General features: G+C 44.8%; 1 protein-coding gene across 7 annotated transcripts in view; it reads left to right on the top strand.

Moving 5' to 3' along the window:
• Positions 1–20,914, top strand: part of LOC110505280 (protein quaking-A) — a 91,188-nt gene that overhangs the window by 26,298 nt on the left and 43,976 nt on the right. For all 7 annotated transcript variants that reach the window (XM_090220491.1, XM_090220493.1, XM_090220492.1 and 4 more), the window contains exons 2-3: positions 1,872–2,014; positions 16,290–16,406. In XM_090220491.1, the coding sequence (XP_090076617.1) occupies positions 1,895–2,014; positions 16,290–16,406 (237 nt within the window). In that variant the 5' untranslated portion in view covers positions 1,872–1,894. The remainder of the gene's footprint in view (positions 1–1,871; positions 2,015–16,289; positions 16,407–20,914) is intronic.

Below are 20,914 nucleotides of genomic sequence, written 5' to 3'. Positions count from 1 at the left end.
GAACCGCCTCTCCACAGCTTACCTTTTAGCATTTCATCACCACTAAGTCATCCCCATGGTCCCAGCCGGGCCAAATTCATTAGGTCACACCGTAGCCAAACGTTTCACAACGGAAAACAAAAATGTACCTTTTCTTATTGGACAAATTCCTGTCCCTCCCTGTTTCGGTCAGTTTTCTATCTATTTGAGCCCAATACTTTCCACTAAACCACATACACCCTTTTCTACTCAAACAGATCTGTGAGAATTGCATAGTTCAACTAAGTCCTGGCCCCCCAAAAACGTCAACGTTTAACTATTAATTGATTTGGTCTGGCCTAAGAAGCTTTCAGTCCTTTATCCAGGGAAGGACCTAGCTACTTAGCGGTATTGTCTGCACTCCCCATCCCACTTAATTCATAGCTCGACAGCTGAATAGATGTCACCCTAATGGGGAGGACTTATGTCATCTCAGTGGTCTGCTCTGTAACCCTTGAAGGTATGGATCAAACAGATCTGAGATTCTCCTGAGCTACTTGCCAGATGTGCCTTTGTCTATGGTCAGGAAATCCCTTTCAACAGCCACCTTGTTTTTTTGGGGTTTTCAGGTCCTATACGTGTGTTTTATAACACCCTCTCTTCACAAGCCCTGCTGCTCTGGGTGGTGCTACAGCACTTGAGGGACTGTGGCATTTGGTGTTAGCACTCAGGGTTACTTTGGCTGTAGAGGTGATTTCCCTCCCCTGTCATTCGGGATCTGGTATTGATGTCTATGATGCAGACGTTTTAATTGAAGGGTGGCCCTTTGAGGCCCACGTCAGGTTTCTTTCTACCACTCTCCCTCAGATGGCCTCTGTTTCCTCTGCCTCGGTCGTTGTTGAGATCTCCCATTGGAGTCATGTCTCCCCCCACCTCCATTAGTCTAAAATAAACTCTTTCCGAACCACAGTTTGGATAAACCTCCTACAAAGGTGCGCTTCAGGATTTTACCTTAATTGAATTAGGCATTCCATGAAAGCTAAATATTTACTGAAATGCTGTGTGGTCCATAATGGGGGGGTGCCTAAATCGGAAAGAGGACATGGGCCTATCTAATTTGTCAGGACAAGGCTCGAACGTAACAGGCACTTTGGTTGAGGGATGGTTTGTGAACATCAACTGGTGGTCGCGGAATACACTGTCATGGTCAGGGATGTGGGATGCAGCGTGACCAATGGTTGTCCACCCTGTAGTTAAGCTACAGAACACCGTGCAGCCCAGTCCTTCCTTATCTGGCCCAACTGAACATCATAAATGAATCCCATGTCTCAACACCCCCCTGGGGAGACAGACTGCATGTCTTAGCTGTGTGTGTGACTTGGTGTATATGGGATTCTAGTATTTCTGAGGCTGTATTTGCACTATGTAGGCAGTAATAGTGTATGTGTGACTGGAATTGTCTCGCTGTGGGTTGGTCCCTGCCTTTGGTCCATTTGTTTTACTGGACAGGCTGATCTAAACTGAAGGCACATCTCCCCTTGACCGATTGGCTCTCTCCTATTCCCCGTTCTCTGCTGCTCCCTCAAACTCAATATTTCACTAGATGTACCACCAGCATGCTGTCTGAGCTAGCTTTAACCCCTCACACGCCAAAACTCAATAGACCTCATCTAACAAGTCCTCAATGGTTTGATCGAACACACACAGCAATGGGTCGTACTCAATAGTGTACACTGTAGTGAAACATTTCCAAATGTTGTGCAGTGGAAAATGAAAACGAGTTCTGATGGTAACTTTCCCATGTCACTCCGCTCTGGACCGACTCGTTGACTATTGTCTTGACGACTATTTTCTATAGCTTTAGTTTTGTCCTGCGTGCAATCCTCAAACTGCATGTTGCTTTTGTCTTTCAGAGATCAACAGAGTGAGGAAAGAAATGTACAGTGACACCGCGAATGGCCTGGTAGAGAAACACCCTCTGGATTTACCTGAGGCCCTGGGACCGATCATTCACCTGCAGGAGAAGCTCTTTGTGCCTGTAAAAGACTACCCTGACGTAAGTGATGACACTAATATATATCTGCATGCACACTTAAACACTACGTGATCACACAGGCTACTTGTACACGTGCAATTTTGGATTTAGCCCCATCGGTGACTACACTGAAGGATAAAGGAGTCTTCTGTCCCTATTCTTCCAACTATGACTCCCTACTATCCTTCGTTACACAGAATACCATTGAATGCTACTTTGCCTCATAGCGTTGAACTACTCGAATGCCACATTTTCGCTCCACTAGTAGCCTGTTTGATGTTGCGGTATCATTTAAAGGCTGCCTCCAAAAGGAAAAGCACACTCCCAGCTGTTTAAAGTTAGTTACCCAAATGGGCAGAGAAAGAAGGGAGAGGAGTGGGTCAGGAGGAGGGGGGGGTGATGTTAGACTACCTTTCTAAAAATACACGGGAAGTTGAAAATGGATGGCTTACCACCTGAGCCCTGAATAGCCCCTTGGCAGCGTCCAGCATTGAGACTGGACGGGGTGGAGAGGATGGTTATAGCTGGATAGAGGGCACTGCAAAGACCGGTCTGGATAGGAGCAGACTGGCACCGTTACTCTAGCTGCAGACGTCATGGGGGGGGTGTTGAGGGCCATGATGAAGATGTCGCAGATGTGTGCTTGTGTGTACACTGACTGTGAGGAGTTTGACAAGTGGGGTCATGAGATGTGGGCGGGTATGCGTGCATACCTTTCCCCGGTCAGCCTGTACTAATCGTACTGGTTGGCACAAAAGGATGCCCGTGTCACCTCAACATTTCTCTTCCCCCCCCCCAGTCGCACGGATTGGGAGGGACAGGCAGCGGGGAGGCCCAGCCAGGCGTGAAATGCATTTTCCCCCTGACAGAGCTGATAAAGGGACCCGCTCTTCCCGCACCCCAAACTGTTCCAACCCAGTCTTCCTGCTAGTCCCACCAGTCCCTACATACCTCTCTGGCTCAGCCTAAAATCCAGGCCCCACAACAGCCCTAGATACGATTCCCAAAGCCATCAGTCGATCCTCCTAAATTGAATGGCTTCTTCTAGGAAAAACTGGCGCTGTGACATACTGTCTTGCCATTGTCCAGATATACAGTTGAAGTCAGAATTATTAACTTGTTTTTCAACCAGTCCGCAAATGTCTTAACTTCTTGACACTACCCATCCCTTTAGCGGGATAATTGTCATCAACTGCTGAATTGCATAGCACCACATTAAAATAATGTTACAAAAAATATTTATATTCATGAAATCACAAGTGCAATATAGCAAAACACAGCTTAACATTTTGTTAATCCACCTGTCGTGTCAGATCTTGAAAATATGCTTAACAGCGAAAGCAATCCAAGCGTTTAAGTTTATCGATCACTAGACAAAACATTATGAACACCTAGCATCAAAGTACCTTGGTCACAAATCAGAAATGCTGTAAAATTAATCGCTGACCTTTTGATTTTCGGATGTTTTCTCTCACAAGACTCCCAGTTACAAATGTTCCATAAAGATTATTTTTATATCCAAAATACCGCCGTTTGTTTGGCGCGTTATGTTCAGAAATCCACAGACTCGAGCGGTCACGACAACGCAGACAAATAGTACCCGTAATGTCCACAGAAACATGTCAAATGTTTTTTATAATCAATCCTCGGGTTTTTAAAATATATCATCGATAATGTATCAACCGGCACGGTCTCTTTTTCAGGAGAGGGAGTCAATGGCTGCAAAACTCATGCGAACACCCAGCTATCCACTGACGCGATGTTATCTTTCTCGCTCATTTTTCAAAATAAAAGCCTGAAACTATGTCTAAAGACTTTGAGGAAGCGATGGGAAAAGGAATCTGGTTGATATCCCTTTAAATGGAGCGAAGGCAGGCTATGGAACATGGAGCTTTCAAAATAGAAGCCACTTCCTGGTTTGATTTTCCTCATGTTTCGCCTGCAATATGAGTTCTGTTATACTCAGACAATATTTTGACAGTTTTGGGCGCAATTTCCAAACGCCTGAAGGTACCACGTTCATCTGTACACACAATAGTACGCAAGTATAAACACCATAGGACCACGCAGTCGTCATACCGCTCAGGAAGGAGACGTGTTCGGTCTCCAGGAGATTAATGTACTTTGGTGTCAAAGTGCAAATCATTCTCAGAACAACAGCAAGGACCTTGTGAAGATACTGTCGGAAACGGGTACAAAATTATCTATATTCACAGTAAAACAAGTCCTGTAATGACAACCTGAAAGGCTACTCAGCAAGGAGAAGCCACTGCTCCAAAACTGCCATAAAGCCAGACAACAGTTTGCAACTGCATATGGGGACAAAGATTGTAGTTTTTTGAGAAATGTTCTCTGGTCTGATGAACCAAAAATAGAGCTGTTTGGCCATAATGACCATCGTTATGTTTGGAGGAAAAAGGGGGATGCTTGCAAGTCGACGAACACCATCCCAACTGTGAAGCACAGGGGTGGCAGCATCGTGTTGTGGGGGTGCTTTGCTGCAGGAGGGTCTGGTGCACTACATAAAATAGATGGCACCATGAGGGAGGGAAATTGTGGATATATTAAAGCAACATCTCAAGGAGAGGTCGGCCGATTTTAATCGGAATGGCCAAAAAAAAAAAAAAAAATTAGGCAAGATTTCAAGTTTTCATAACAATCGGAAAACAGTATTTGTGGCTTCCGATTATTTAAAACGTTTAAGAACTTTAAAAACTTTTTTTTAACCTTATTTAACTAGGCAAGTCAGTTTAAGAACAAATTCTTATTTTCAATGACTGCCTAGGAACTGTGGGTTAACTGCCTTGTTCAGGGGCAGAACGACAGATTTTTACCTTGTCAGCTCAGGGGTTCCAATTTTGCAACCGCACAGTTAACTAGTCCAATGCTCTAACCATTGCACTCCACGAGTAGCCTGCCTGTTATGTGAATGCAGTAGAAGTTTAATGCTCGCTAGCAATTTTTCTTAAAAAAAAAACAATCAATCATAATCACTAGTTATAACTACTAATCCAGTTTAGCAGGCAATATTAACCAGGGGAATTTGTCATTTCTCTTGTGTTCATTGCACGCAGAGTCAGGGTATATGCAGCAGTTTGGGCCGCCTGGCTCGTTGCGAACTAATTTGCCAGAATTTTACGTAATTATGACGTACATTGAAGGTTGTGCAACGTAACAAGAATATTTAGACTTAGGGATGCCACCCGTTAGATAAAATACTGAACAGTTCCGTATTTCACTGAAATAATAAACGTTTTGTTTTCGAAATGATAGTTTCCGGATTCGATCATATTAATGACCAAAGGCTCGTATTTCTGTGTTATTATATTATAATTAAGTCTGATTTGATAGAGCAGTCTGACTGAGCAGCAGCAGGCCCGTAATCATTCATTCAAACAGCACTTTTGTGCGTTTTGCCAGCAGCTCTTCGCCAGCACAGCGCTGTTTGACTTCAAGCCTATCAGCCTATTGGCTGGTGTAACCAATGTGAAATGGATAGCTAGTTAGCTGGGTGTGCGCTAATACAGTTTCAAATGTCACTCGCTTTTAGATTTGGAGTAGTTATTCCCCTTGTGCTGCAAGGGCCGCGGCTTTTGTGGCGCGATGGGTAATGATGCTTTGAGTGTGGCTGTCTGTGTTCCTGGTTCGAGCCCAGGTAGGGGTGAGGAGGGGGACGGAAGCTATACTATTACACTGGCAATACTGTAGTGCCTATGAGAACATCCAATAGTCAAAGGTATATGAAATACAAATGGTATAGAGGGAAATAGTCCTATAATTCCTATAATAACTACAACCTAAAACTTCTTACCTTGGAATATTGAAGTCTCGTGTTAAAAGGAACCACCAACTTTCATGTTCTCATGTTCTGAGCAAGGAACTTAAATGTTAGCTTTCTTACATGGCACATATTAATTTATTTTCCAACACTTTGTTTTTGCATTATTTAAACCAATATATATATTAAGTTAAAATAAGTGTTAATTCAGTATTGTAATTGTCATTATTACAAATAAAAAATATAAACAATCGGCCGATTTTTAATCGGTATCAGCCTTTTTGGTCCTCCAACAACGTTGAAAAACCGTAATCGGTCGACCTCTAATCAAGACATCAGTAAGGAAGTTAAAGCTTGGTCGCAAATGGGTCTTCCAAATTAACAAGGATTCCAAGCATACTTCCAAAGTTGTGGCAAAATGGCTTAAGGACAACAAAGTCAAGGTATTGGAGTGGCCATCACAAAGCCCTGACCTCAATCCTATAGAACATGTGTGGGCAGAACTGAAAAAGCATGTGTGATGAAAGACATAAAAGCAGAATAATTCTCTACTATTGACATTTCACGTTCTTAAAATAGTGGTGATCCTAACTGACCTAAAACAGGGAATTGTTACTTTGATGTCAGGATTTGTGCATCGGAGTTTAAATTAATTTGGCTACGGTGTATGTAGACTTCCGACTTCAACTGTATATATACATTAACACGTTCGGTGTGTGTGTGTGTTCACCTTAGGTTTAACCGGTACCTGCATACATGGCGTACCCATCGGTTGTGTGTCACAGCGCTATAGGTATTGGTGGACTGCACCGCCTATAACACCTATGCAAGCTGACGTGGGGAGACTGAGTGGCAGCACTGCCTTTGGTACCGAGACCCGTCGAATGGTGGGACATGCCTCAAACACAGCAATGTACCCCCCTGTTTTCTTGGGCATGCCGTAGTTGCGCTTAGTCCGAGCACGGCAATGCCGGGGCTAAATTAATTTGAGTTCTCCCTCGTGAATAGGATGAGTCACCGTGTGGTCTGAGGAGCACTGCTCAACCACTCGTTCTTGTTCCGTTCATCCCTCTGTCTCGAGTGTTTCTGGGGAAAACTAAACCGATGGTAGTAAACAGAACAGCACATGGCCTTAGTCACTCGCTGACGTCAAACAAAAGCAGAAATATTCAAATATCCTGAAGCCTAAAGAGTGTAGCCAGCTATTTTTTTATGACCACCACCGCAGTTTCCCAGTCAGTAGATATTCATTGTTTTGCTGACCAATAATCTTTTCAGAGAAAGGGTGGATATGTTAGTCTAGCTTTTAGCTTAGCAGCTAAACAGAAGAGGGGCAAGCTGGGTTGCCTTCTGTGACGTGAGGTCCTGGAAAAAGGGGGCCTACTTTTTCCTAGGTCTGACGAGCAATCCCACTCCTGTCTAAACAATCGGTCAGCATTCAGACATCCCAGCTGTTCTGAGGTACAGAATAATAAAAACAGACCTTCGCTGTTGAGGTTACTGTAATGATTATTAGCTGAGTGGAATTTTCTTCATGTTTTTGAGTGATTTGCCGCAGGATGCATACTCTTACTGAGTCTCAAATGGCAACCCATTCCCTTCATAGTGCACTACTTTTGACCAGAGCCCATCAGGCTCTAGTCAAAAGTAGTGCACTGTAGAGGGAATAGGGTGCCACTTGGGATGCACCCTTGCACTTGTAGAGTGCGCCGAGCTCCCAAGACAATGGTTCTGCTTTCCAAGTCCACATATTGAGCTCTTGGCATGACACAGCTGCCACTGAAGATTTATCTTTATAATCCTTACCTCTCCTCAATCTTCTTATTCCCCCCTCCCCCAATTATTTTTCCCTTTCCCCATTTTCATATCCTCTTCCCCGGTTTCCACTTCTGTCCCTTTTTGTCCTCTGCCACTCCTTCCCTTCCCCTCTTTCCATCCCTTCTTTCTGCCACTTCCCTCATGCACGCTCTCCCTTCATCTGTCTCGTTACATCTTTCTCTCAGCCATTTTCTTCCTCTCGAACACTCCAGCCCCAATACCAAGTAATTAGATTGTCTTGGTCCCTTGCTGCAGTGCAGCATGTCAATTTCACCGAAATAACTTGTCCTGCCAAGACGACCGTGTTATAATTCCCTTTGCATGTGCACGCTGAGGTGTGAGCTCTCTAGAGTATGTGTGTTTGCACACACAGATGTTTGCTGATGTCATCAGCACGGCACCTTCGAAGCCTGGCATCCCGTCACTCGTGGAGGCGACTGCAGGTCGTGACCGGAGGGGAGTGATTGTCCATCAAATTCAGTTTAGCTCCCTTGCAGCCTGGGATGGGCTGCGGAAACCCTCACCCTAATTTCTTCCTCTGACCTCCAAATGGAGTCACTTCACTCCCTTGTTCCTTTACTCACCACATGTTTGTCTCCCTTCCACACCCCTGAAGATCCCCAATGGGTTGTGTTTAGTGTAAGGGATTGTGGGTGTCTTTCTAGGCTGAGGTAAGCCTAGCCCCCACCTGCCTGAGGCTGCCTGCCGAGTGTATGAAATGGGACACCCTGTTGGACGTAGGCTGTTGCGCAACTGGTCTGGAAAACAGGTCAAACTGGAAAGGGTTATTTTTTTTGAAGGAGCCGTTGGCCACCTATAGGTCTTCTGGCTGTGTTGCCTAAGCATGCTTTGGCTGTGCATAAAGTTGAATGACTAGGCTAGATTCCATCCAACATTAGTTGATGGATTGTTAGTCCATTAGTCTTCAGATTCAGTAATGTTCTTCTGTGCTGCCAACTTAATTCTATGATGTTTTGGGGTCAGTTTTTATTATTCTGTATTCAAATAGGCCTCATCTCTTCCCCACCACCACTAGAATGTGCTGTCTGTCGTGACTGTCCCTAACTTTACTGTAGTCTACCACGGCTGTTGTGGGTTTACAAATAATTGTATTAGTCCTCAGTCTCCTCGACTGCAACGGAACCCGTTGGCACAGTAACAGCTGTTTTGAACCCCCTCTCCCAGTCTTAATTTGCAGGTTATTACTGGGGATTTTGAAGCAAAATGACTCCAATTGAGCGTCTCAAATGACTTCCCAGTGTGTGATGAATCGGTGCTTTAAAAAAACAATCGCTGTGGGCTCTTTATTAACCCGTTTTAGAAAGTGGAAGGTGTTTATTTACTCCCAGTTTCCTCAGATTATTTTGTCACTTTCGTGTTAGTCAGTTCATGTATATTTTTGGTAGGATTTCTTATTATCCCCCATTTTGGAAGCCATTGAAGATTTTTAGACCGCTGCCAACAAATGTAAGATTACATATGGAAAAAAATGAAACGCTTAAATTGCGTTGCGGATGGTTAGGGTCTGTTTTTCCTAACCTATTTGTGGAGATGACACCTACCCTCCCCTCCCGGTAACAACAATGACTTTACAGTAAGCGACCGTGTCGTGAAAAGTAGTCTAACATGTTTGTATTTTTTTATAAACGTGTCACAATTGATCTGCCTCAATAGAAAACCGCTCCCGTTCAGCATAAATCATTCTGTGGGCTGGAGGGAAAGGCTCTGAGTGAGCCTGAGTGAAATAATGCAAAATAGAGTGCCAGTGTCATATCTAGTTAATTTCTGTGTGCAGAGCTGATTATTTATTTTTTTACACCTCAGCGATCGCCGCTGCTAGGGACATTAAAGGCCACTGTGGACACATTCTTTTGGCAGGTGGGCAAGAAGCCTGCAGCAACACCCACCCCTGTGTGTCATTGGGTGAGCGCTGCGACAAGTTGGCGTCCTTTTTTTACCCAGAGTGACGAGGGTAAAAGGAAATGCGTTCGTCTGGCTTACCACTCTCCCCGTCAGCCATAATGATCAGTCGAGGTCCCACTGCCATTTCGGCTCTGTCTTCTCTACAAACCAGCAGGTCTTCACAACCCAGCAGGGGCTAGTGGGATTGTATTACGATAACCCCCCTTTTTGACCCGTGGGTATTTTTTTGTTCATAAAATGTGTAACGTCTATTAGTTGTAGTATAGGGTCTGAAGGCGACCTTTTCACTTACACGTTTATTTGAGTCTTAGCCACAGTGTGTGAGAAGGTGATTTCATCAGAGGTAAAGAAGTTAGGAAAGAAGGGAGCGTGTTGTAGACGGTCTAGTGCACTGACCCTGGGCCAGGTCCCTCCACAGAGAAAGTAATTAAGCAGGCCCCCGTGGGAAACATGTCATTAGACATGGCCACACACACCACACTAATGGAGCTGGAGATGGGCTGATTTTTTTTCTGATGAGCATGGAAATTGAGGATTTCTGTACTCTACCTAAAGCCTATGATCTGTCACAGCCCAAACATGATTTAAGTCCGGTTGGAGTGGATTAGTTTGTTGATCAGAGAAGGCCTGATGAAAAGAGAGGGAAGAGTCAAAGGATGTTGCGATGAATGTGGATCCAGATCTGTGTATGCATTTTCCCTGTGGTGTAGACTAGTGAGAATGAAGTGTTCTTCATGAGGGATCAAACATCAGTAATTGACCTGTGGCGGGTGGATTAAACATCTGAACCGCGACTGCTGTCGGAAGGCGATCAGCAAGCACACTCATTCACTTACCCTTGGCCGACACACATATTCACACACACACACACACACACACGGCCTTATATGCTCCATTCACACCCAGCCTGTCAGTAACAATCTACATACAGAAATCATACCAGTGCAATATGCTTGTACAGTGTAATATTGCATTGACTGTCAGTGTTTTTTGTCTTCTGGAAAGAGTTTGAAATCAATTCAGGGGCATCCCAGATAGAAAAAAAAAAATCATATTTGTTCTGATCCTGTTTAGCTCCGCAAGCACAGTGTAACCCCAATTAAAGGAACTGACTAAACTTATTTGAATATGTGATTTGCTGATGGCGATTGGGCTGTATCGTCTGCACAGTATATGCTCTGCGACTTGACGCGCGTGCGCTCAGCCTCGTCTGAGGGTTCGTGATTGACTTATGCTGATTAACTCGATGCTCTGAACAGTTATTGAGATTTTTCTGCCTCTTTGCATATTAGTCCATGAACTTTGCCTTCTGCGCCAATCCTCCATTTTCCTCCCCCCACCCACCTACCCCCTTGCAACTTGGCACATTTCCTCTGCTGCAACCCCATATACCCCCCCCCCAAACAAATGTATCAAAGGCAAGCTGATTAGGTGCTAAATGTGTGCTTTGATGCGAAAATTTCACAAGTCTAGTACCTGGTCACATTTTCCCTCTTGCTTGCTTCTCCAGCCATCCTCCCTCCAGACTGAGGGTACAATCTTATTCTGGGAATTAATCTCGGACCACTGCAACTGCTATCCCAGTACAATTACCCATCCCATCCTAGTCCCCCTTGCCCAGGGTTGTGTTCATTTTAAAGCACGTGGTAGCAAAACTTTCTACAACCAAGCAAAGTTATTGGACAAGTTTAAATAGTTACCTCACTGCTTTTGGAAAGTTTTCTATTTTTGTGCCCTACTGAACATGACCCAGGTAGAGCAGAGGGGGCTAATTTGTTAGCCCTGGTGGCACCAGTCCCGTGTGAGACATGCCCTGGGTCTGGGTTGGAGAACGAGAACCCTCCAGATGTTCCCAGGCACTGCTATTTGACGGAGGTTAATTAGTAATGGGCAGCGCAGTGCTCCAATCACTTGTTCTCCCCCTCTCCTGTCTGTCTGATTGGGAGGGGGGCACGGAGCATAGCAAAGGTGAAAAACGGATTAATTGAATGATACACCAGCTAGTGTTCAGCCACTGATGAATTAATGATAAACCCCAAATGTCACCTGGGAGACGGCATGTACAGTAGTAAGAGTATTGATTTATTCTAGTGAGGGGGGGGGGGGAAGAGACAGAAATTCAAAGGGAGGTCTGGATGTGATGCAGCACAGGGAAGAAAGGTCTGAGTTGCAGACGCTGTCAGAACAGCAGGTGGGAGTGGACTTTGTTGGGGTTGAGTAGAGGTGAAGGTATACAGCCCTGTCTGTGGTGTGCTGCCATATATGCGCAGCAAATAGTGTGTGTACCTGCAAGACCTCTGCTTGGTAGGGCTCCTATGTACAAGGAGTGTTATTAGGAGAGCAGCAAGAGGGCGGGGGGGGGGGGGGATATCCTCTGTGGTTTGAAGGTCACTTCTGCTTTGAGTTTGCCAGTCATGCCGCTGAGAGACATGTCTACAGTGCATGGGGAGAGGTTGCAGTCATGTTCTGCAATGTAAATGTGTTCCAACAGACCATACTCATCTCCCCTGGTAAAAAGAACCGGGCAATATGGATATGTGCCACAATAACCCAGGGTGTCCCAGGGAAACATGTCGCAACTCTGTGCGGTGCCTTAGGTAGGCATTCTTGTTGCACTCTCACTGTATGAAAAGGGTCGCTCATTTACACAGTGGGCCTAAGATAATTATTTGTTCTCATCCCTGCTACCCCCCCCCCCCCCCCCCCCCCCCCCCCAATACACTCAGTGAGGCACATTGCCACCAACAAGTAAATAAAATAAAAAAAATATTAATAATTTTAAACTTCCTTATCCAGGGCTGCGGTTGAGGCTGGCAAATATTTTTACATTGTATACGTCCTTAAATTGGTAACCCGCCTGCTCCCTGCTTTGGGGCCCAGGGGAGCCAGACAACTTCAGAGCGAAGAGCGGGGCGTAGGCAAGGAGTTTCTCTCCTCGCCCCCGGTCAGCCCCCTCCGCCTGCTGAGTGCCGATAAGGGGGGGTAAACAAAGCCCCTTTTAATGTCACTCTAAGCCCCCGTCCTGGGAGGCCCTCGGAAGTGGGGGCCCAGGCAGGGGGGAGGGCGGTGGCTGTGAGTGTTGATTCGCCGGGGCTGGAGGAAACTGAGATGAAAGTCAGGGAGAGAAACTGGTGGCGAAAGGTCCCAGTGTCTCTAATCTCCTAATGCCTTAAATTAGGAAAGGGAATTGGCTGCTCTGAGAACGGCCTCCGCAGAGAGCCAGCGGAGTTCTTGTTGAGTTTGCAAAATAAATAGATCGCTTATGCATGCATTTCATTCAACAGATACAAAAAAGAGATGAGGAGGTGGCGGGATGGAGGTTCATAGCCTGCATTTGCAATTTGTACAGTCACTGCTGGAAATCAAATCGGTTTCTCTCCAGTGATTGACAGAATTGATGGATGCTGATTATATGGTTGGTTAGTCAGCCTGGCTGTTGGAGCTGCTCATATTTACCATGTGCTTTAACTAGATGGACGTTGTCTTGTTATAGTACCGCCCTGTGGCCATAGCTACCAGTTGTCAGCCATGTTTGATTGTTGAAAGGGATGACGTGACACCTGCACACATACTGACTTGTTTAGCCAAACATTCCTTGCATGCCACCAAACCTTCGCCAGAGTTAAGTGCCCCTTTCCGACAATTCAAGGGAACAGGGGGATGAAGCTGGTAGCGTGACCTTTGGCCAACATGACCCCCCCCCTTCCCCACATACATGCTCACTCACGCGTGTCTTTTTGGTTTAGAATGGCCGGATTTCCTGGCACAGCCTCTGACTCATTTTAGAACACAACCACTTTATTTTAGAAGGGAAGGTCGAGTAGTGACTTCCTGGCAGGTCTTGGAACTGTAACGCCTCTCTGATAGGTCACACATTTTAGCTTTTTGCAATGGCTTATGAGGGTGGTTGGTAGTTGGTAGAGCATGGCACTTGCAATGCCAGGGTAATGGGTTCGATTCCCACGGGGGACCAATATAAAGATGTATGCATTCATTATTGTAAGTCGCTCTAGATAAGTCTGCAAAATGACGACATTTTTAAATGTTACCACCTGAGGGGAAAATGTAGAATCTTTGCTGCAGCATAGCCTCTGTTCCACAATGAGCAATAAGGGGTGATTAAAGAGGGTTGTTTACAACGCCATATGGGGACAGTTCTTGCACATGTGGACTTTTGATATCAAGTCCCCTGTTTGTCAAAGCACTGCTGTCTCCTCTATGCTGTTGAATTATGTGCTGTGTATCGTATTTCTGTCCTAGACGTTTGTGGCCCTGCGTTTATGAGCAGCGCTGAATTTACCTGGAGTGGAGGGTGCGTTAACAGCTTGGCCAGACGCCTGCTCCCTCCTTTCTCGGTCACAATGGTTGCCATCACCAAACCGTGGCTGCTGCTGGGGGGATACTGAAAAGACCCCATCCCTCAATAGATCTGTCCCCCCCCAACCTCCACAACCCTATGTCCTTGAACCACTTATCATGCATGTCAAAGGGGTGTCTTTTTAAAGCCATTAGATAAACTGGCTCAACTTTGGGTGGGACCTGCCCTGCCACTTATGGTGGTAATTTCTGTCTTGTCCCAGTATTCAAAGTGTGCAATTCCCCCACTTTCCAGCAAGCCCCTGCTCTGTCATGTACAATCAGCATATCAACATATTCATAGCAAGGGAGAATTCACTTCTATCTTGAGAGCAGTTGCAGAGCGATCCATGGCAAAAAGGATATTTCCTATCAGTATAGGAACTCCTTTCAAAACCGACTCTCCTCACATGGGGATTAGAGCTGCTAGTGTGGGTTTCTCTGGCTATGTCTTCAAATAAACATGTATAGCAGAGTAATTGGCCAGTAATTTATAGTATACCACGCAAGCATTATTTGTGTCACTGGCTGGGGTTTGATAAACACGGAGCTCGTCTGACCTTAAATATCCATAGCCATGCTGACAGGCGGTGTGAATTATCATGCAGTGTGCACTGTCAAAGACATTAGCTCTAGCTATTTTCTTATCTTATGACAGAGTAAGCTTGGGCGCACTAGCTAGCTTTTAAAGGTTATGCTTCACCCAGGGACCTTGCTCCTGTCGCCTCTTGTCTATGAGCGTGTGCTCCTGATGCTAGACTGATGGCGGAAGGCCGTTGGTGGCCGACCGTGGGTCGAGGCTGTGCCTGGGTGCTAGTCCTCTTGTCGCCTTCTGCTTCCCGCGTGATGCAGACCGACATTTTGCTCCTCCGCTGCCTAAAGGGGCATGGGGATCGGAACACAGCCAGAGTTTATCGCTACATTCTCTACTGGGTGACTAGAGGGAGCAGGAGAACCGGTGCCCTGCCGTCACCACCCCCACACCAGACTTTGGCCTAGCCTGCCCGCTTGTCTTCGTCAGCTCCACAGTAACGTAATCCACAGGGAAGCAAAGGGTCTGGTAAGGAAAGGTTAGGCCTTTGTTAGTAGGCAACTCCTAGAATGACTACAACATGTCTCTCGTATGTGCACAATGCTGGCCTTTAGTAAGCATGGATTTCATACCTAATAAAATTGTGCCAACCATAACTTAGTGCTGATAGGACCATTGAACAGATCTAGGACTTTTGTATGATAAATGCCCCTCTGAATAGAGTTATGGATCTCATACCCGTCACGTTCTCAGCTTAGCACTGCATGTGGTAAACATGCCCAGTTTGTTTACCTTTTCAACTGTCTTGCCTTCTCTACCCATTCTTCTGTTTTTGTTTTGGCAAAAAATTGTTGTGGATTATTTTTGACATTGTTCCTTTATCCTAGTGGAAACCAGTTTCAAGTGGAGAGGATTACGTCTGTAAATACGTTCCCTTTGGTACAAAGCCGCAAAGCCACTCACGAGTGAAAGGGCCTCGATAAGAAAATTGTCGAGCAGAGCCTTCACCTCCTCACTCCCCCCCCATAATTCCCTGAAAGTAGTTTCATTTCTATTTTCCCCTCAAATAATTCATTTTCAGCCTGCTTTCTGGCGAGCCCAGTGTGGTTCCGTAATATTTTCGAGGCAGCAGGGTGCACCATCGGGAACGTGAGACTTGTACACTGCTCTTGAATTTATTCCGTTTTTATATTAGGCCAGGAAAAAGAAGGGGGCCCTTAAGGTCACACTGTTTACTTGTTGTCTGGAAACTGCTGTCATGGTAGCAATGAACCGATATCACATGTTGAGCGCTATGGAAGAGCAGAGCAAAAGAGATTGACTGAAGCTTATTAAATGAGAGTTTGAACAATTCTGTCTGCGTTTCGAACTCAAAAGTAGACGACCCTTGGTCATAAACCCTCAGCCCATGAATGACGTTTTACATAGTCACATCCTTGCCCGAGCGAGGGGGAGTGATGATTGAAGAAGAGATGTCCTTGGTGGAAATCTTGAATCTGAGCTTAAAAACAACCAACCAAAAGCTATTAATGTACCTAGTAAGCTAAAGTATCTAGCTAGCACTCCTGTCAGGTAGCTAGATAGTTTGGTGATTTATTGAAAAAAAATGTTTATGAACCTAGCAATGTTGTATAGGCTCCTCACTACAAGACTAAGCCAATTTGCCAATGCTAAAATCTGTAGATTTTGTTTTGTTTAGGAAGCTAGCTTCATACTTTTCTGACATGCTGAAAATGCAGCCCTGTTGATTACATTTGACACTTCATCGTTACGAGTTTGACATGTCACTACAGTTTGCATCGAATTGTGGGTCATATCTGCCCCGCAAGTGACAAGTTGTTCACTCGCCCCTTTGAGCTAACGTTTTTCTTCCCCCCCCCTCTCTGCAGTACAACTTTGTGGGAAGAATCCTGGGGCCTCGCGGACTCACCGCCAAACAACTGGAAGCAGAAACTGGATGCAAAATCATGGTGCGAGGAAAGAGCTCCATGAGAGACAGAAAGAAGGTGAGCTCATTGGTTTATTTGCCCCCCCCCCCCCCCCCTTCCCCAATTAACTTTTTTTGCAAGAACAGACTTGGATTTAAGACTCACTTCCAACCAGCTTGTCGTAGAACAGCCATTTTGATTAGTTACTCAACGTGTGAGGTAGTTAGCCATGACCCCCCCCCCCCCCCCCCCCCCAGTAATTTTGAGCTATAGCCCACAAGCTAACGATACAGCCTACATAAAGCGTGAAAGATACTTAACTCTAGGTTATGGAAAGGCTTCTCGATGGAAAGTGCCCTCTAAAGTGACAAGGGCAGGCCCGGGCAAAGTGCTGGGTCTATTCTGGGCTTGGCCACGGTGTGGTTCAGAGCTGTTTGGATTTCTGAAAGGGCACCAACGTCACGTGTCCTCTTCTCAAAAACCAGGGTTGCCCAACTGATTTTATTTACCCACCTCCCGCAAGTTTTCTGACAAACAAAATCATATTTTTTAATTTGTTGGACATAAGACTGTAAAAACACCAGCAAATCAGCTCCGTTGTGAAAATCTGTTCCAAAGTATTCCTGCGCATAAGAGGTGACCGTAAACAAATGTAAGCAAGGTTTAAAAATATTTTTGTCAAATATATCTGTTTTTGTTTCTTGCTGTCAATTTGTATTCTACAAATTATTGGTAATTGTTTCTGCCCCCTGATCATACCCTTGCAAATTTGGCCCTCGGCTGAATATAGTTGATCTGCCATATCCTGGATATATGGTGGCAACCCAAGTAGAGGAAGGGTCAAACACAACGTTAGACTGATCTATCACTGTTACTACTTAGTTTTGATGTAACCACTGTGGAATTCTTCACTTTTCATACGTGACTTGACTTAGCTGCCTCCTTATAGTCTGAGACATTTCTGAGATATTTTGAAAGCAAATGCCAAACATTTCTACGACACCTTTCACAACATTGACAATGCAACAGCACATTATTTCGTAGCCAGATGTGTTTTGGCTGGTTTGGTTCCTTTCCCCCCTCTCTTCATCTGCCGCCTGAGTGTAGTTAATTTGTTAGGCAGCAGGGCTACATTACATGCATTTGCATAAGTAAGGCGGGAGAAGTGTCCTTTATCCCCTCCACGAAGGACCCCCCCACCTGCCTGGAGGCTCTGCTGCTTCGCTGGAAGAGGGGCAGCAGCAGAACGCAACAATGGGAGAATTCCCACCGGAGCCTCACTCCTAGAAGCTCCAGTTTACAGCTCTAGGGGTGGATAACTTGCATCTTTCTTTAACACCACCCTCATTCTTGGCTTGTTTTCCATTTATTTTAATCTCCCTTGGCGTCTGTTCATTATCACAGCGCTGGTTAGTTTTTGTGTGTGCTAATTCTGATCTTTTTTCAGAATTAGATTTGTGCATTAGAGGTTTTACACGCAAATGCCAACGCACACCTCATTTAGATGACTGCTCCTAGCAGCTCATCTGATTACTTTTATAATCTTAAGCTACCATGGGTCATCAAACCTTATCTCCCTTCATTTGTCTTTCTATGGCCCTGAGACCTGTCTGATGCTCGCTGCAATTACAGGCCGATAAACGGACCAGCAGTTTTAACTGCCTCTAATAAATATGTTTCTGGAAAAGACAAGGGTGATGCTTTTAAGAGTGCAATATAAAATGGAGTAACAAAATATTAATATAGATTATGCCTCGTAAGTTTGATTTTATTTCTGTCCCAGAAATTGACAATTTCAGAGGTAAAAATTGACTGGGGCTCACACAGGGGTGAGAATGGGGTAGTAGGTATGGTAGGCAGAGAAGGCAACACTTCCCCTTGGTGTAACTATATGAATGTGTTTTCAATCAACTTACCTGAAAATAAGTGTTTAAATTAATTAGACCCTCCAGCTCTTGTCACCCCTAGCACTGCCACTAACAGTACCACACGGGAGAGCATTCTTCCCTCATAACCAAGGACACCTTCCCTCTGTCAGCCAGCTGTAGTTTCCCCTCCCTGAACTGCCCTGTGTTCTCCCAAACTTCCCTGGAAACAGAGGCAGCAGGGGATAATGCAGTCTGTTTATTCAGGAGCCATTACCCTGCCATTTTCAGCTCTCAATAATTCAGTTTGCAGCTCCCTCCAGGGGCAGGCCCAGCCCACCAGTGGCTGGAGCAATGGGGGGCAGTATGTGACAGAGCTAGGGGGGGGGGGGGTTGGTGTGTGAGTTAATGTGAAAGAAATTGAGCCATGGATGCAGGGGACTGGAGCCCCAGGGATGACGCTGGGGCTGGGCTGTTTGAGGTGGCAGGCTGTCGCTGGGGCTTATTCAAGAAACTCCGGTTCTGGTGGATGCCTATGCACGTAGGTCAACATCTATTTAAAGTTGTTCAAATGACAACTACTACAAGACCACATAAATACCACTGAAGTCAATTAGACGTGTGCACCAACTAGCCAAAATTCTGAGCTCCATGCATATTGACTTCCGCTCTGTTCGGTCCAACCCCACAGGCCTCTGATGTTACAAATTGTACAGATTGTGCACTTGATAGCCCAAACCTTTTAAAAAGGCAATGCTAAGTTTATCGCCCAGTCACAATAATGAGACGCATCTGTCAGCTGTCTTAAGTCACCACCCTGTCCCCACCCCCCCACCTCCATGTCTCTGAGCCTTGATGTGGCAGTGCAGACAGGGGAGACAGAGGATATTAACCTGTCCCTCAGGCGATGCTCTGTCCTCTGATCAAACAAGGCCTAAATCACGGGGGACCTCTGCAAACACAGGGAAAAAATATCTTATGTGCTGGAGACATCAACCACTGGAGACAATGTGTTCACGCTACTATGATCACAACCCAACTCCTGGAGAACTGTGCCTTTTTTGAAGGTGGTTGTGAAAATACCAACTTTGTGTTTTAAAATAAAATTTCAGGGCTTAGATTGTAGTTGCCTCTAACCATGTCTTCAGAAGCGGCTCACTGCAATGGCCTTTCTGTAGGAGGTGTTGCAATTCTCAGCAGAATGCTCTATTGAGTTCGAGGAATTTCAACGCCTGGATTGGCAATTGATATGATTGGACATTTGGCACTGCAAGCACACTTGGATTGTTGTACAGACTGAGGTGACTCTTCCCAGATACATCTTGATTCAACCAATGCTTGCTCATGCTTTATGAAGCTTGTATGAGAGCTTTTAGACTGCAGTTCCTTCTGGTGCTTTAGGAACTGTGGAGAAATGTTGTCTTGGAAAAGATGGAGGTGGAATTCAGAAGCGCTTGGACATGGCAAAAGCAGTTGGGACTGTGATGTAATTTATAAGCGCTTCAACTTAGTTCCCCTTTTGAAAGTTTTTTTTTAAGAGGGCTCCTTAAACCTGTTAGGGCGCATGAACCGCTAGCGGGACACCTACGACAACATCCAGTGAAACTGCAGAGCGAAATACAAAAATCGTAATATTAAACATTCATGAAAATACAAGTGTCATAGATCATTTAAAAGCTTAACTTCTTGTTAATCCAACCGTGTTGTCAGATTTCAAAAAGGCTTTACGGCGAAAGCATACCATGCAGTTATCTGAGGACAGCGCCCCCACATAAAATACATTTTTCAAGCGTCACAAAATCACAATTGTCAATGAAATAAATCACCTACCTTTGCAGCTCTTCCTCTGTTTGCAATCCCAAGGGTCCCAGCTACACAATGAATGGTTGATTTTTTGTTTGATAAACTGCTTCTTTATATCCAAAGTTTTTAGTTGGCGCCAATCATCTCAGTAATCCACTCGTTCAACATGCATACAAATGAATCCAGAAGTTACCGGTAAAGTTCATCCAAACTAGTCAAACAATGTTTATAATTAATCCTCAGGTACTCTAATATCTAAATAAATGATAACATTTAAGGAGAATAGTATGTTCACTAGGGAAGATAAATAATGAAGAGCGTGCACCTCTTTCACATGCCAAAAAGACTACTTTTCTAATGAGACACCATGTAGTTTATCCAACTACTTGCTAATTTTTCCATAAACAAGCCTGAAACCCATTCTAAGGACTGACATCTAGTGGAAGCCATAGGACCCAGATTGTAGTTCCTATCTATTTGTATATCCCATAGGCTAGCATTGAAATGACCTGTGACGACAACAACAACAAAAAAAATCTGGATGGATTTTCCTCTGGTTATCATAATTAAATGATCATTATTTTAGAAACTTCAGTGTTGTCTATCCAATGCTACCAATTACATGCTTATCCTTGCTTCTGGGCCTGAGTAACAGGTAGTTTACTTTGGGAACGTCAGTCATCTGAAATTCTGAACAATAACCAGTATGCCAAAGAAGTTAAACATAAGTATAGCTGGTTTGTTTCACCAATTTGGTGCTTTTTGAGAAGTCTGACTTGGTCAAATATGATTTCACCTATTTTTTTTAACATGCTGTCATAAAGAGCACACGTTCAAATTAATAAACATGTGTTCCCATTGCAAGAGAATTAAAAAAGACTTAAGGTGCCAAATGAAGTAACATGTATAACTAACAGG

The sequence above is a fragment of the Oncorhynchus mykiss genome, chromosome 25 (assembly GCF_057628025.1).
Source record: "Oncorhynchus mykiss isolate SJ-2025 chromosome 25, ASM5762802v1, whole genome shotgun sequence".
NCBI classification, from domain to species: domain Eukaryota; kingdom Metazoa; phylum Chordata; class Actinopteri; order Salmoniformes; family Salmonidae; genus Oncorhynchus; species Oncorhynchus mykiss.
The sequence above is the reverse complement of the archived record's forward strand: the minus strand, read 5'-3'. Positions and strand labels throughout refer to the sequence as shown.